The sequence below is a fragment of the Cinclus cinclus genome, chromosome 1, assembly GCF_963662255.1.
Source record: "Cinclus cinclus chromosome 1, bCinCin1.1, whole genome shotgun sequence".
Taxonomy (NCBI): domain Eukaryota; kingdom Metazoa; phylum Chordata; class Aves; order Passeriformes; family Cinclidae; genus Cinclus; species Cinclus cinclus.
Genome location: NC_085046.1, coordinates 130,586,356 through 130,604,222, shown reverse-complemented (window position 1 = coordinate 130,604,222; position 17,867 = coordinate 130,586,356). Strand labels below are relative to the sequence as shown.

Sequence of the window (17,867 nt, the reverse complement as noted above, 5' to 3'; positions counted from 1 at the left end):
AAATGCTTTAATCCCAGCAGTCATTTTCCTTGTCATTCATGAAAAAGTTAGACAAGTAAGCTGCTGAGCTTTCACTGTGTAACAACAGCAACTGTATCATACATCCCAGGAAACTATTTATCATACACACTTTCCTCAAATAGTTTTAGAAAAGAAAGCATTCTACAAATCTAACTGCAGTGTCTATAATACAGAAAAGCATGACAAATCTTAATAATACCATTTTTGAAGGATCTTTCCGCTTAAATACTAAACAGTATTTTGAAACCTAGTATTTTAAAACCAAACTATTCTATGCTTAATTTACCCAAAATCTCACTTTAGTTTTCCTTCTCTCAGACTTTGAAACTACTGAAACAAGACAATAAAACTTGGGAGCTCCTTTAAAACTCCTCTAATAAAAAGCACTAGGATGCATAAAAAGTATCATAAAGTTTGGAAACACATAGGGGTTTTTTTCACTTCCTTTTCATCTTACCTGAAGTGTAAGGCACTTAACTGCATTCCACACTATTCCAATAAATTCCTTCATTCTTTCCTCAGGACTTCTGCAACTTTCAGATGAGTTCAGCATGGTTTTCACAGGCAGTGACAAAGGACGAGATTCTAATGCAAACAAAAAAACTCGCTTACAAACAGAATATCTAAGTAAATAATATACTTACTAATAGCAAAGAAAAACAATTACTTTACATTCTGAAAGTCCTTCACTGTGTATCTCTCACTATGCACATAATAATAATAATAATAATAATAATAATAATAATAATCATCATCATCATCATCATCATCATCATCATCATCATCAAAAAGTGTCAATATTAGTTTTAAACTTGTCTATACAACGCACCAGTCAAGCCATGTGAGAAATACAACACAAAAAAATTAAATGTTCCAACTTTTTCAACATGAACTGCTAAGAAAATATGATGAAGAATGTATCACTTAAACAAATTAAGACAGTTTTCAAAGTGTGATAACCTATTTGATGATGCAATTGAAGTCTAAGAGTTTCTCACACATATTGCTGCCAGTGTCATCTAAAGGTCTCACCTTTCTAAAACTGTAAGAAATGACAGACCACATTAAATAACAGCCTTTGATTTGTTTTTTTTTTAAAGTTCCCTTAAAAATTTTGAGCATGCTTCCAAAAAAAGGCATAAAAATTAAACTATCTTCTTACTCTGTCAAATTTTAAGGTACTAAAGTAGGAAATACTTCTGCAAAATTCAATCTTTTCTAATAAAAAGAGACATTACTTTAAACTGTTAGTTATTTAATAAGATGAAAATCTTTTAGAAATGTTAAATTAAATATAAGCACACTGGAACTTCAAAAGAGGACTGTGAGTGGTGCATAGTTCCTTCTGGCATGTTTTACAGAATATCTTCCACCTTGTGTTTTGGGATACGCACAGAACTATTGTCAGCTTATTTAACACTGCTAGTTTTGGCCTACATGTTGTTGAGCAGACAAAACTGCAGGAATAAATTACGGAGACTTCATGACTTAAATTTAAACTAAATTGAAATCAGTGTGTGACAATTTATGTCTACCAAATTTACAGCTAGGAGAAAGCAGTGGCATGAAAATTACAGAAAAGTTCTTAAGAAAAAATATGCTATCAATTGAACTAAGGAAAGCAAAAATATATGGTCCTTGATATGCATCACTGGTTCTTCAGTAATGCAATAAAACTTGTGAAGATTTAAAACTGAAATATCTAAGTGGTGAACTTTGGCCAACAGAATGCAATGTGAATGCCACTGGATGAATTAATTTGAGACATTTTCCCTGTCAAGGCTAGAGTTCAATAAAATTACCAGAAAAAATCCCTCAACAAATTTTTAATCATCTTAAAGAGAAATGTTCACTTCATTAAACAGATGGAGAATTTAAAGATTCAGAAAGAGAGGTGGTCAAAAGAGTGAAATAGGATTTTTATGGCTGCAGTATAATTAGTCCTCTCAGAGATTCCTGGCTCCAGTTATGGATATGTTAGAAGGATATGGAATGAAAACTGGACTGTGAGAGTATAAAAAGTGTGACATTTTAGGATTGTTTGTTGTCAGCTGTTCTGGAGAGACAAACATGTAAATTGTCCACCTGGAGAAGCAGCGTGCAATAGCTGTTTTATAACATCTCGCATGGACAGCTTTATGCCATGAAGTATGTCTTCCATCCACATTATGAATATGGATCAAGTTAAACCAAAGGGATTAGTCAAGGAATAGCTGTTCTGCTTTAACTTACTACCCCACCTCAATTCATACCATCTTCTGTGCAGTCTTCTGCGTGGTCAGGCCCTACACTACACATACACTACAAGATAAGAATCAGGAACAGCTTGAGTACCAAGAAATATTAAAACAGGAGTCATTGAAGCACAGAACTCTAGAACTCAGGTGTGGGTAAGGGTGAGAATGGCATACAAAGTCACTGTGAGACTCCAGGAATTTCACGTGTAGGATGCTTCAGTTCAGGATGAGTAGATAAATACAATGTAAACCTACATATTCTACAATGCATTCAGCAGGGACTATCAACATCCTACATAACTTAACAAATGCATCCGTCATGAGTGGGATTTAAAGATAGGTTTTGTTCCAACCTCCCATATTTTATTTGCAGGAAAAACCAACAGTGATGATTCTCTCTCAATTATCAGAATAGCCAGAAATAACAATCTCTAAATTAAAAATTGAATTAGCTAAGTATCTCCTGTTTTTCTTCATTTACATGTAATTAAAATTTGCAAAATCACAGGAATATCCATGATAAAAACCAGCTTCACTAACCCCTCAAGTTCAACCAAGAGATCAAAAAAAGAGTCTCAAAGCCCAACAGACAGATAAGGAACCATTCAACCATAAACCATGGAAAATAGAAAAGAAAGAAAAAGTATATCAGAGTAGAAAGATGAAACAAGCAAAGAAGTAACTCCTAAGGAGAAAAGGAGAAAGTATTTTTTTTTTCCTGTACTGTAAATCCCAGAATTTTGCCTGAAGGGATGCTGGGAAAGAAGTGTCTTAATTCCCTATCAGACAAGGAGATCAGGAGGTGACACTTGCTAAGACACTGTCAGGGGTGTCTGTCATGTGTGTCTAGTCTTCTACTGTAGACATGTAGACTGGATCAGCCTCATCTGTCTTAGTATGAAGGTAATTTCCTAAAATAATTATGCTACTTGGCTACTACTGAACTGAAATCCTCAAAACATTTCCTGGCAATGTAATCAGTCTTGTGTTCAACCCAGGTGCCAGTCAGCAATAGCTAGATAGAAGATATGATTTTTATGAAACACTTCCAAATTGATGGGAGTTGAAAAAACCAAACTACCAGAGTGGGGACTGCTTCAGATTATTGAATTAAAAAAGTGTAAAGGAACATAAAATGCCCCTACTCTTATCTTTTAGTCCCTTATTCTTTAACTGGTGCTTTTGTAAACATATACACCACATCAATCCCACAGAAGCTGCCACACATACCAATTTCAGAACGTATGGGTAATGAACAGAATTTTTCAGAAAAAAAGGACTCATCAAAGGAGCATCTTTCACAATTCACATTGCAATTTCTGCTTAAAGTACAGAGGAAGTTTGAAGTGGCAGCTTCAAAATTAATCATTAAAGTATTCACCTTGCTGGAGATGCCATCAAGCAAGACTTAGAGGTATAAATTCAAGGTCAAGGTGTCTTTCTTATACAGACATATGTCTCCTCCGTTATGTTTTTTAGCCGACTGGGAATGAGGTTTTTTTAGAAATTTGATCCAGTTTTGAGAATAAAAAACGTTTGTAAAAATGACACTACTCTTTGTGCTACTAACACTCAGTGACTTAAGAAATAGAAGAGTGAAAACTTCTGAGGTGTGATTTGGGACAAATGGACACTTCCTCAAATAATTCAATGCAGAAAAACCCCACACATCAGAGACTTCCAGTCTTGGGTTGAAGAATATTGATAATCTGTAGGCACTGATGGTCTCATGCTTTCCTCTCTCCTTACAACTAGCAATTAAGAAAAAGGGAGGTACCTTATTCCTGATTTCTGTGTGGCACAGGCCTACCAGGTCTCAATCTCTGGCACAAGATGGACTCATCTTTCCTGTCCCACTGTGCGCTCAGACCCCACATGCATTAAGAGGGCAGCAGCTCCTTTCTGGCTGGAAAAGGTTATCCTGCTGCAGGCAAATTCACTTTCACTGATGCCCAAAAGCTCAGCGTGCTCCTCCTGCAGGACAGGTCCAGAGCCAGGCAGGCAGCAAGACTCTCCTCCATCACATCTCATGACCCTACCCAACGTGTCTGTCCCATGACCTCAACAAAAGGCTGGATATGCTTTCCTTCCAACATCACATCATCTGTCATAGCACCTCATACACCAGAAGGGAGCTAAGCTGAGGAAAATGCTGTTACAGACTGATCACAGTTACCAAGAGGCCATGACAGCGAAACACACTGAAGGAAAAAAGCAATCAGAGGAAAGTGTTGTCCTACTACATTGCTCTTTTTCTGAGAAGATCTTTCCTCCACTTAAATTGGAAGCGGTCTGCATGCAGTCAAAGTACTTGATGGTATTTCTTTAACAAGTATTCAGTGTCATGAGTTAAGTAGGTCTTTCCATGAAAAAATAAACCCAAAACTACTAAGGTGTTTGTAACAAAGGCAACACCCTAAGGAACTGATCAAGGGGTCTAAAGGATTAGATTTGAGATCAAAATGTTGTGGAGGAGAAAATTCAAACTTCAAACAACCCCCCAAAAAGAAAAATGGCCTACGTTTTATTTTATTTTTTTTAAGAGAAGATGAATTGTTTTCTTCATACGTAAAAAATCCCCAAAATTACCCCCCTAATTAAACCCCTAACAGCCACTACCTTCTAAAAACCTTCAGTTTTCTGTAAATCAGCATGTTTTTGGTTTTGTCTATAATACTATATAGGAGTAAAAATTCAGTGAAACTTATTACATAAAAGCTTGTTTGTCCATAGGTTTGCCTTCCAATTTTCCTCACAAGTCCCTATATTTTTATATTTGCAACACAACAGAACCAAGCTTGTGTGTATAAAGATATCTGAAGGCATTACAAATCATCCACACTTTTGTGTAAATATGTATGACAGCCAAAGATATTCTGTTCCCAATATAATACATATCCCTTAAAAAATTTTGCTTTGTGATTTAATATTAAAACATTGTACAAACACAGAGAATTGCAAAAGCACAAAGTAACTATTTTTAAAAATGCTTCATATCTTAATGCACTGTTTCTCCTACCATTCAAAGCTAATCAAAGCAGCAGCTCACTGAAACCATGCACAGAAGCTCAAACCTGCATTTATCAATATTTTCTGAACTATCAGTACCCTTCAGAAGTTTTTCACTAATATTCATGTTTTAGTTTTGAGGTGTCTCAAGACAATTTATTCCCCACACTCCCATTCCTGGATGAATGATACTTGAATTATTTATTTTCTAAGAACTATGTTAATTACTTTTCGAAGTTTGGACTCTCCATCAGAATGATGGAGAATAAAAGCAGTACTTAAATGACAGCAGGAAGTCCTTTAAAGCTTTTAAAATTATGCAATATATTTGCCAGCTTACTGAATAGTCTTTGCATAAAAAATTTCTTTACTGCCCTTTGAGCATTTTTGCATTCTACTTTATTAACCATGCAGATAATACATTTGTTTTATCAAGATAATAACTGAGTGACACAGTCTCTGACAACTCATGAGAATGAGTCCCTTATATGCAGAGAAACAGCAGCAGAGAGGTGTAGTGACTAAATTTGTGTGTTCACCAAATTATTTAATAGCAGAGTAAGCGTTAAATCCCAGAGACTTTTAACATATGTCAATAAACAAAGACAAATGTGATATTAATGTTGTGCAACAAGAAAGGATCTTTCTGTGTGAAAGTGTATGTTGGCTAGGGAATGCCTATGATCAGCAATTTCTCCCACCAAATTCCTAATGATTGCTGCACTACTTCTGGCAAAAAATACCTATTTAGTTCTAGAAACAAAAATAAAAGAGCACTGACACTTTTGTACAAATCAAAACCATTCAGAGGCCAAACTGAGCTACTAGATTAGTAATTACAAAAATGTGATATTTGTGTGTTCATATCTATAGTCCACACCCGAATTTATCTTAGTATCACTTACCATTCCCAATACAATTTATACCATGAAGTAAGAATTTCAGCTTTTGGATCTGCAGTAAATTCTCATAAATGTGGAATTCTGCCTAGTACTCTGTCTTTTTAAAAATATACAGAAAGTTCCCTAGTCTTACAAATATAATCTATAAATGAACAACCATTTGTTCTCCCAACACTGAATTTCTTCATACAAAAAGAATGTTTGATATACTATATTGGCTTTGAGTTACTAATGTTTCTGAAATCCACACAGTGTACTGAAGAAATCATGCCACCATAACAAAAATGTTAAACATTTTACTAGCGGACAAAAAAACACAGAAAAATTCATTTTTTTATACAGGTATGTGACTGTCCAGACATTTAAAGCTTTCTATAAATGACCTGTGTCTGAACACCTTCCTTTTAAATAATCCAAGAACTAAAGTCCATTTATAAAATCTTAGTATTTTCAGACACCCTAGGTAAATGTGCATCAGATTTAAAATTCCTTTTGTTGTTTTTTTTTATTATTATTCCTTCAAGTATTTTACTTAACCTATTTAGTATCTTTTTAACTTCATTCATCTTCCCAAATTAATCATCAGTCATACATTTCATAGTAGGCATGAATAAACGATAATCATTCAGTTCATTGAGCAGAAATAGTGACCTACTAATTCAAATACTTCAGATAATCCATTGATTTCTCAGCAGCCAGACATCTCTCACATTTGCCAGGTTTTTGCATTCCAAAAGCTCATTTCAGCAGGAATCTAACTATGCATTCTAGTCAGACTTTAAGAAAAACAAAAATCGGTAACTGCATCCAGTTTTGCTAAGTACAGGTTCTATTCTGCTACACTGTAACTTTTCAGTAGAAACTTTATTAACTTAAAATAAAACTTCAAATAAAAACATCAGTTTGCCTGGCATCAGCTGGTCCAAATAAAAGAGATGTGTCTAAATTTAAAGCCTTGTCCTTTGTTCAATTTTATACAGAAGTATTTAACAGTGGTTCAGAAATATCTCATGTACACTTTGAAGGAATTTTAAGAATTCTTTCAGTAAAGCTTTCAAAATTGAAATACTAACACTTCCCATAAACCCCAAGAAATTCCAGTTATAGTAAATTTCTAACATGGAATTGAAGTTTTATTATATGACGCTATCAAATGTTAAGAAGTGAACTGAAAAGAAAGATGGGATCTTTCTTTGCCTGGTTTCCTGTGGAAAGAAGGCTTCTGCAATCCTATTTCCTGCATATGCATGCAATTCATTTGCTTATCTTCTAACTTCTTAGCTATTTGCTGGTCAAATTCAAAAGAGTAAAGATTTCAAAGATACTACGTTTCTACAAGTTCTGGGAAAATAAATGAGCAGAGTAAACCAGCAAGAAACTGGCAAAAGGAGCTCTGTCCTTATTAGAAGTCAGATGATTTATACACAACAGAAAACATAAAGTCTATCTAAGACAAGAGTTCTCAATTTTCTTGTTCTACACCATCCTCCATCTACTTGAAATATAAATAATAAACTACATTTAGCAGCATTTATAAAGCTTTCAAACTCTTTTAATTATTTCTCTTTAAGAATATCATTCCAAAGAACAAAATATCAGTCTTTCAAAACAAAAGAGATTTTTCCAAACTGCAATGCCTTTATATACTTTATTTCCATCCATACTCTTACACAACACACCTACACTTCCTGCAGAATGAAAAAAAGGCTGCATTCTCTTCTCAGCTTTGAACTTGGAACTAATACTGAATTTTATAGTGGAATTAAAAGACCAGTTTGCCATGTGAAATACAGACCTGGTCTATGAAAAATGTTGCCACAAACCCATCACTATTTAATTCCCTTTTGCAAATGCTCCTCCAATCTCCAATGCTCCACCAGACAATAAAATGGAGAAGTCAGGTGCTAGATATAGCAATGCAAAACATCTGCCTACTTTTGCAAGCCTGATGTACACTCATGATAGTGCTGAAGTGTTGTCACCACCTGTACCATGAGCAAACATCTCACTGTTGCATAACACAGATCAGCAAAATTTTGTTTTACAAGTGCATGTTCAATCATGGGACAAGGCACTGAGTTTTCAGCTGCTTCCATAACAGGTTATGGAACTTGCTCCAACCAGAAATTTCATGCCTTCTTAGAAGATACATTAAATTTCATTTACCTACTTGTTCTCTGGCTGTAACAAAAGTCAACTTTCAGTATTCTGAGTGACAAAAAATTAATAATCTTTTCAGCCTCTTTAAAGTAGCTTCTTTCATTAAAGGCCTTCTTCATACTAAGAGAATGTGTGAAGCTGCCTTCCCACTGTTATTGAAAAGTTAGATGCCATAGTCACTGGATTACACCTCATAAGGTAGTGTTAAATTTGTGTCTGTGATATCATGGTTACTTTCAAACTGATAAATGTCAGATCATGGTAGATGCTAGTGCAATTACATTTCACGTGCAATGGCTAAAAAATGACCTCACCAGGAAGCAGTAAAAAGTCCAAACCCCCACACTCAGTTTCATCTTTGATCATAGAAAATACTGTATTTTTCAGATGCAGTGAAAATAATTATAATAATTTTATAAATATGAAAGAAAATTACAGATTACTTTAGTAATGAACAAGCACACATCTTCAATGTGTGAAAACAGACACTTGGGGTTAAATCATTATTCAACAGTACGCCCAAGACAGCTTTCAAATATTGCCCTATTCACTTACTGCAGTCCATACTATCTTCCTGCATAAGTATGTTACACATATTACAGCATTACACACAAATACAGCAATCATTTTGCCTCTATCCAGACATGAGAGCTCTGCCTCTATGCACAGCTGCTGGTCTGTGGATTACTGAACAAACATGGAACTGTTGAATTGCTGAGAGGAGAAGTGAATGGACAGCAAAACAGACAGAACCTTTTTTTTCAATATTCTTTATACCTTTCCTTGTTCACAGCCACATCATACCAGATTTAAACAATATATTCTATTATCTTATTCTGGTTGTGAAGCCTCAGTGGTTAAGGAGATTTATAAATAACTACAATTTGAGACTTCAGAACAGAAACCCTGGATTTTCAGAGATAGATATCATACGGACAGTAGTTTTGCTCTTTTCCCATGCTTCATTTTTGGCAAGGTGTCAGCAGCCATTAACTAATAAACTGAACTCAAGATCAATGTTTGAAATGATTTTACAGCTGTTATTACAAACTGCATTGATTTAGTACATCGGTTTGGTTCCTTGACTTGAAAAGAATTAATTCAAAATCACCACCTGAACAACATGATTTAAGATAAAATCTCTTTCAATGTGCAAAAGCCATGCATATTTACATATTATCAATGCAAGATCTAAGTTTTCTGACAACTTAGAACATGAGTAGCTATAGCCTTGATGATTAATAAATATGAGGTATACAAGGCTCACTGCCTCTTTGCCTAGAATGGTTTTGTAGAACTGGTAACATGAGATGCCCTAGATCTACAATCAGTGTGGCATCCCTGTTCTAAAATGGTGAGGAAAGAAAACTCAGACAAAGTAGGTGAAATTAAAAGAGAGGAAATAAAGTGAAAGATGGTGGGAGCAAGGGATCCAGAAAAACCAGAAAGAAGAATTACAGGCCCTCTATTTTTAGTTTAATAAACTACAGTCACTCATTCATCATGTTCCAACACATTATACGGCTGTAAAGAAAGAAATTTTCAAAGAAAGAATCCACTGAAACTTCTCTGAGAATGAGATTTCACCTTTCAAATTTGCATCCATCCAACCTTTTCTAACCTCTGTAACTGGTGGCTTTGTAATCAGAGACCTTTTATTTTTGTGACACAAAATAGGTGTTAGCTTACTCTGTCCCCTGAATTTTCCACTACAAAGCCAATTTTGACAAACCTGGTATAAGAAAACTCTACAGGAAAAGATTCCAACAGCACATGAAATTTCAGGAGACTATACAAAGAACAAGCTTGCATGGCACTGCAGCAGGACGTGGCTCTTTTTAAGTAAGGGAAATCTGTGTGGTCTACTGAAGCAGACAGAGAGGATCTCTTTAATTATTTTCATTACTGTACATGGCATTTGCTCTTTAGCATTAATTTTGTATTTTTACTCACTTTTTGCACATAAATATAAAATATTTCAGCTACATTATACCCATCATTTTATCTCCAGAGTATAATAAATACATAAACATATTAAAATACAAGTGTGCTGTTTTAGGCTGGGGTAGAGTTAATTTTTTTTCACAGTGGCTAGTACAGGGCTGTGTTTTTTATTTGTGCCAAACACAGACAGGATTGTTAATATAGAGAAGTTTTTGCTATTGCTAAGCAGGGCTTACACAGAGCCAAGGCCTTTTCTGCTTCTCATACTGCCACCCTGGTGAGGATGCTGGGGTGCATGGGAGGTCGGGAGAAGACACAGCCAGGACAGGTGACCCAAACTGACCAAAGAGATAGTCCAGACCATGTGGCATCATGCTCAGTGAGTGAAGTTGAGAGAAGCAGGAAAAAGGGGATGTGTGGAGTGATGGAGTTCATCTTCCCAAGTCACCATCACATGTGATGGGGCCCTGCTCTCCTGGAGATGGCTGAACACCTCCTTGTCCACGGGAAGCAGTGAATTAATGCCCTGTCTTGCTTTGCCTGCGTGCGTAACTTTTGCTTTTCCTGTTAAACTGCCCTTATCTCAACCCAGCTTTTACCCTTCCAAGTCTCTCCACTATCCTGTTTCTGGGGAAGTGAGTGGCTGCTTTGCTGGCTGGGGTTAAACCATGACAACAGGCTGTTCTTCAACCCAGTAGGGTCAGGCACACTCCTCTTAAAAATAAACCCATGCATATGATTATGCATATAAACCCATTATATGCATATGTAGCTTCACTTGGGAAAAAAAAAAGTATTTTTCAACAATTTTAACAGTTGAAAATTAATGACACCGAATTCAGTAGTCTCTTCCTTAGAAGACTGCTTAGAATTCAAAAAAAAGAAAATTCTTAGTCAATATTATCTCTTGAGATAATTAGCACTATCACCTCTCATTTCACAGCATCCAACTCTATGCTGCAAATATAGAGAAACCAAATAGCTACTTAATTTCAAAAAATTGTCAGCATCTAGGCTAAACTTACTGGATAAACTGAATGAGTAAAGTCCGTGGCAGATAACAAATGAAATCTACAAATGAACTTTTCATTTTTGCAGCAATGTGTAACTTAAAACAGATCTTGATATTGACTTCAAACTAAAAACGTGGAAGAAGTTGAGATGCACAGAAACCCCACTTTTCCTTTTATGACATTTTTTATACTTTATAATTTAATTTTGTTATCACACATATACACAAAACCCTCCAAGAAAAGCAAAACTGGCATCCATGGCATTTCTGGATTTTGAAAAATAATGTTTTCTTTTACTAGAATATTCTGGTGTGATCAGAAAAGATAATAGTCAAACTGAAGAATAAGAAACACTGAAGAATTAAAAGGGCTACTGTGCTGAGCAGGTACCAGGCTGGGACATCAGTTTTTAAAATCCAAGTACAAAGCTATTTCAGCAAAATACAGGCCTACTTTTTATAAACTGGTTAAATAAAGAAAAACTAATCTATAATCTATTCATGCAAATAGCTGGATTTGAAAGTTAATTATTCAAAATAACAGACGTCTTTCTAATGGAAAAAATCTTGTGCTTTGCAGGCACAGGTAGAATTAACATTAAGAAGAAACAAATCATTTATGATGTTGATAAAGCAGAACAGATGACAAATACAGTTAGAAGAAGAATATGCTTGGTACAGTCATTTCATCACAGGCAAAAATAAAGGAAATGCATAAATGAATTGTAAAAATAAATTGATAAATGGTAAAAATTAAGAATATTCATGAATGAAGTGGAAGTCCTCAAAATTCATCTCCTGTCTTACTACCAGTGATAGTGTGATAACCCACTAATATTCAGCAAACAGATTTTCTAAGTTAGCCCCATCTAATCACAAAAGAACATTTAACTATCATTAATGAACAGGACTGTAATTTTAGTTTCAGCAGACAACACCTTGAAGTGCTTCATGATAATCTGGAAATAAACATCAATGCAAAAGAAAAGAGACTTTGTCCAGTGTATTTCAGAAGGATCACTGAAAGTTGCAGCTGGACAGTAATTTTTTTTTGGATGATCACTTACTTTACTACTTGCAGACAGTGCCATATGAATAAATACACTAGAAATTCCAAGAAAACCATATTATCTTGATTAGTGGTAATGAAATTTCATTTTAGACTCTTAAGTGGCCGGAAAAAACTCCTAAAATGTATAATTTCTTGAACTCCATAAGCAGAAGTGCCAACAAATGCACTTTCCATGGGTGAATGATTTTGAAAACAGTAAATTTTAACTGTTTATGCACAAATCTTGAATTTCACAGATGCCAGACTTTAAGCAATGTAAAAGAGACTGACTGAAATTAGAGATTAATCTGACAAAGTTATGGACTAAATATCAAGGTGAATGGCAGATATTCTACTGAAAGCAGATCTCCTCTATCTCATTTTACAAAATATGTTACTTTAAACTATCATGGCCTCAAAGGCAGCAGTAAACAAAACTGAGAATAAAAATAAACATGTATTTGAAAATTATACATTTTATTTTTTTTTTATTTTAAAAGTTTGAATTTCTCTAAAGCTGAAAATTGTTCCATTGTACTTGCACAGCTGATGCTGTTCAGTTGCAGCAGCATGTTAGTGAGGGAGGCTGCAAATGCAGAATGGATAGTTTCATTTAAGTGTTATACCTGTTACTGTTTTTGTTTTGACAGGACTGCTGGCATACTCAGAGGCTTGATTTGATTGCTGCCTTGGCAAAGGTGCACTTCCAACTGATGCTTCATCCTCTTTCTTTCGAGTTACTGACACACCAAGAGGGACAGCTCCTACAGACTGCTAGAAAAAGAAGTACCTTGTGAATGACCAGAAGTCAAAACACATTAAACACATTAACATAGCAGTATGATATTATCATGAGAAACATGTTTTAAACTACGTATTTGGAAATGTATAGAAGACAACTTGAAACACTGATTGGAGCACAAATATTTTGCAAACAAATCAAAATGAAATGCTACATTCAGATTTGCACTTGTAAATCTTTATTTCAGTCATGTTAGTCAGAGGAAAAGCTCTATGAAAAAAAAGAAGTGAAATAAAACTTACTTAGAATACCATGGTTGTTAGCCAACCAAAAACCGTAGGAATAAACATGGCTGATGACCAAAGGAAAATAATTATCTAAATGTTTAATCTAAACTGGAGAATTTTAGCCAGATATGAACACCCAAAGACACTTATTAACTTCAAAAGATAGGATGTATTGATATTTCTACATTATCGGGCTTCTTCCCAACATTTTGAATATAGGATTTCATTGACTGCTACTGATTTTGAACTGTTGTAACTTTCAAGCATATCAATAAATGAGAAACTGCTCAAAATGTGAAACATTTTAACATATACAGAAACACAAAACTGTAGGCATTAAAACCAAGTTTGAAGGACTGCATCCTTATTTTAAGATTAGAAAAGAAAGACGTGTATTAATCTACATGGATTCTGGAACAAATTAATAGTCTACTGGCTTTGTTGCTACTTTTTTATTAATGCAAGCAAGAAAAGGCAGAATTATTAAAAACAATTAGATCCTCAATGTTGCTATACAGTTAGCTCCTAACATTTTGCTGTAACATCAGCTGCAGTGTAAATTGCAGATGCATCCCAGTCGACAAAAGCAGAGTATTTCTACCTCTGATTTTGCAGTTATCATTTAAAGATGACAAAGTTTTTTTTTCTAAAGATCAGACATTAGGATTACACACATCTTAATTTTTGTGTAATTTAATTTTGTTCGTATTGGAGTGAAAATGTAATCCATATAACTGTGTAATAAGAAACCTCACACATTGCATTAAGAATCTCTGTGGGAAACAAATTCGTGTGAGGCGGGCAATGCGCTTGTAAATTTTCTCCAATAGAAAACACATCACTGAATCAAGCAGTGAGCAATATGTGCACACATACAAAACCCCAAGACAAACAGAAAAAATCATTTAATTGAAGGAGAATGGCTTCCAAATGCCTTCACAATTTTCCACTATAAAACTAAATTAAAATAAGACAATCAACTATTTAATCCTACTTCTGTGAAAACCATCAATTGATATATACAGTGGTATGCAAAGTTAACAGAAAAATACTAATTTCAATGAAAAACAGAACTCCCATGTCTCCTCCTCCCTCTGAATGTACAGCCATTAGCTTTGTCACCAAAAGCACTAGAAAGTTTTACTGGAATACAGTAACATGCCACCTTGGCATACCCTCTAGTTTAACAACAACAAAATCCCCATCAGCTTTGAAAAGATAACCTTTACACCACAGAAATACTTCCCACTTGCATAAAGGGAGAGGATCTGAAGTTCTGTAAACTTTCATCAGACATTTTACATCACTTATTTTCAAAATCTTGCAATTCCTCTGACACAACTTTCACAAGGCACAGCCATCTGCAGCTTTCTCATGACAGCAACTGCTGATTGCCATGATTTGGCAATTCTGGATCTAACACTGCAAGAACATTGACTTGCCAAAGTGAAGCAAGAACTCCTGAAAAATGAATGCAGACAGTACAGGACAGTATAGGATGGAAATACTGCCTGAAGAAGCTGCATCTATTTCTGAACCACTGAAGAAATGGATCAGCAAAATACAGTAAGTTACACTACTAGTCAAAGAGTGAAAAACATCAGGGCTATCACAGCCAGAAAAAGCTGGAAAAAATTATGACCAAATATTGAGTGCTGATCTGGACAATGAAGCAGCTGTTTTATCTTTGCTCACTGAAATCAAGCCTGATGTTGCTGCTGATGACGCCCAGTACAATCTTGTCAGGTTTTTGGCAAAAGATTTCTGGTTAAAAGAATCCAGAAGATGAAAGATCAGTGTTGAACTAGATGGAAAAGGATCATCAAGATTTGGGGTTTAGCCACAAACTGATGAGGAAATTGTGGCTTGGGAAATAGCAGATGACAAGAGCCCCACAGCTGCAGGAGAAGATGAATCTGATGGGAAAGGAGACATTGTGGGCTAGCATTATCACAAGCATTTCATCACAAGAATCCAAAAAGCCAGCTATGAAGTAGGATGTAGTAAAGTTTAAATACACCTACTTGGGATTAAGCTTTATGGTTACTAATTGGCAGTGTTACAGAAGATAAAGAACACGTAACAAAGCTCTGGAACTACAGCAGCATTTATATGAGACTGTTTTGTTGACATGAAGTCAAAATCAGATTCTATTCCAGCATACTGACAGTTTTATCAATTCAATAATGTTTTGTGGCAATTATATACAGAATACTAAAATAATAACAATTCACAGAATTCAAAATAGAAAAAAGGTTACCACTTTTCAAATGCAATTATTACAATTAGGTTTTTTAGCAGTGGCTGAAAAGCTACAGCAAAGCAATCCTTTTCTAGATTTAATTTTTATTGGCACAAATAATCTGACACATTACATAGCATGTTAAGTATGTGTACACAAAACACAGATACATATATGCCATTTGAGCAGGCAAATAAATCAACAGATAGCAATTTTATTTTTTTTTTTACTTCATACTACGTGGTCAACATGACTTTGGAAATGATAAAGATCTAAAATCAGAGAAAGGCTCGGAAAAATAATAGCTAAAAACAGCTTGCCAAAAATAGAATGGGCCAAGTATTTCCTGATTTATGTGGAGACATGCCAACTTACTAAAGCTATAATACCTATAAAGAAGACTAATTTGCCTTAGGTTTTTGTAAATAAATATTTTATTTCTGAATTATAATTTCCCACAAATGTGAGGCTGAAGAGGCTGTAGGCAGATCTGGGAGCATGAGAAATGAGTTTTACAGAAAACTTGAACAATTGAGCAGATGAATAACTTTTATTCAAGAGATGCCTATACACTCACCTCCCTGATAACAAAGCAAAGGCAGAAGAATATTCTGAGCTAGGAACCTAAATACTATCACTGGCTTGTGAAATGTCAAATTCAAAAGCGTGATCCCAGGCATGAGGTGCTGTCCTTGCAATGGTACTAAACCCAGTTATCCCACATGGTGGATGATGCACGCACATAGACTGATGTTCACATGTGCAGCAGCTTGCAACCAGCAAGCAGGAAGAAAAATCAACAAAATCTTTGGAGTGGGGACAGATAGCAGTTCTGCTCAAGACATGGTGTTTATTGAACATCTAAGATCACTGTCATGCAATCACTATCTAGCTCAGAGAAGAAAATTTACTTTTGCTTACAAGACTTTCCAAACTGTACCAGAATGAGCTGTGACAGCAAGGAGGATCTAACTTGTCTACCTTGCAAAAAGTTCTAATGACATGAAAAACACAATTACTGCTTGATTACCAAGTTACATTTAATTGTTTTGATTTCTAGGATTACTAGTACACTTAAATTGTTTCAGAGAGTTCAAACAAAGCAAGGCATTAGGCCTAGCTCCCAATTAAAATTAAATGAATTAATGAAATTGCATTAATCAAAATTAACTGCTAAATAAAAATACTTGCTTAACCCCTGGGATGCAAAAAACCACCTTCTTTCCTGGCAGGTGAACTTGCTAATTCAGATTAAATTCTATGACTGCCTCAGGTAGGCACTTCAGGTAAGTATTGGAAAAGTGTTCTGCTGAGATAGAAGGCTGATGACTGATTAACTGTAATGTTTACAAATGTATGTGATGGATTGATGCCAGCCAAGAAATCTCTCATTCTCACCAACTGATGAAAGCATTCCATCAGCAGTTTCACAAGGCTTCTGAAAGGAGAAATTATAAGGATTGAGTTTCATGTATCTTTAGTTTGTTAAGCAAGAAGAAACTTCAATTATGTATCCTTCAGAAACTTTAATGCCTTCCATGGGGTAAGAGGTGACAGTTACTGATAGGGATAAACACAGTGCTTCTGACCTGCAAGCAGTACCAGAAATCAAAATCTATTATAATTTGAGAAGTCTCTGCACACCAAGAAGATAATTATATTTACTATAGAAACACGTTAGTTTCATCAAAGCATTTCCAGCTACTTTTTCAAGGTAAAAGGGAAAAATGAAACAATACAGCCCTGCCCTCAACAGCCAACTTTACTGCAACATGGAATAATCCTAAATTTGGGTACTGAAACTTCCTCTTACATTCTGTCATTCATTCATTGCCACTCATTATCAGAAGCATTTGGCTCTTAAAGCACCAAGGAAGTGCAATATTCCAAAAGTCATTCTAAGACAGAACAATCTAAAGGATCAATTTGTTCTACAAGAGTCTACTGATCAAGTCATAACGATAAAATTATTTCATCTGAGTCAAAAATTCCAGGGAGATCTCTGATGCAGACTTCTGAATGAAGAAGTCTGACATACACTGACATACACCATCAAGGTTGATATTACCCTCGGTTCAGGATGAACTTTCCATAAAGAAGTGGAAGTTATAAAGGCTTTACATTAATGTGCATTTGAGAAAGATGACACACACTCATTTATAAAGGTATTGCAGAAAGTATCCCTCATACTGACTGTCCCATATCGAAGTATAGCTATTTCCTTCTTATCAAGGAAAATAAACTCTTCAAATTTTTATCT

The 17,867-nt window shown here is 35.1% G+C and overlaps 1 protein-coding gene across 1 annotated transcript in view; it reads right to left on the bottom strand.

Annotated features, from left to right (window-relative positions):
• The window catches only part of VPS13B (vacuolar protein sorting 13 homolog B), a 429,974-nt gene that overhangs the window by 212,503 nt on the left and 199,604 nt on the right, over positions 1 to 17,867 (bottom strand). The window contains exons 21-22 of the mRNA XM_062490506.1: positions 12,963 to 13,110; positions 479 to 606 (exon numbers count right to left, since the gene is read on the bottom strand). Of these exons, the coding sequence (XP_062346490.1) occupies positions 479 to 606; positions 12,963 to 13,110 (276 nt within the window). The remainder of the gene's footprint in view (positions 1 to 478; positions 607 to 12,962; positions 13,111 to 17,867) is intronic.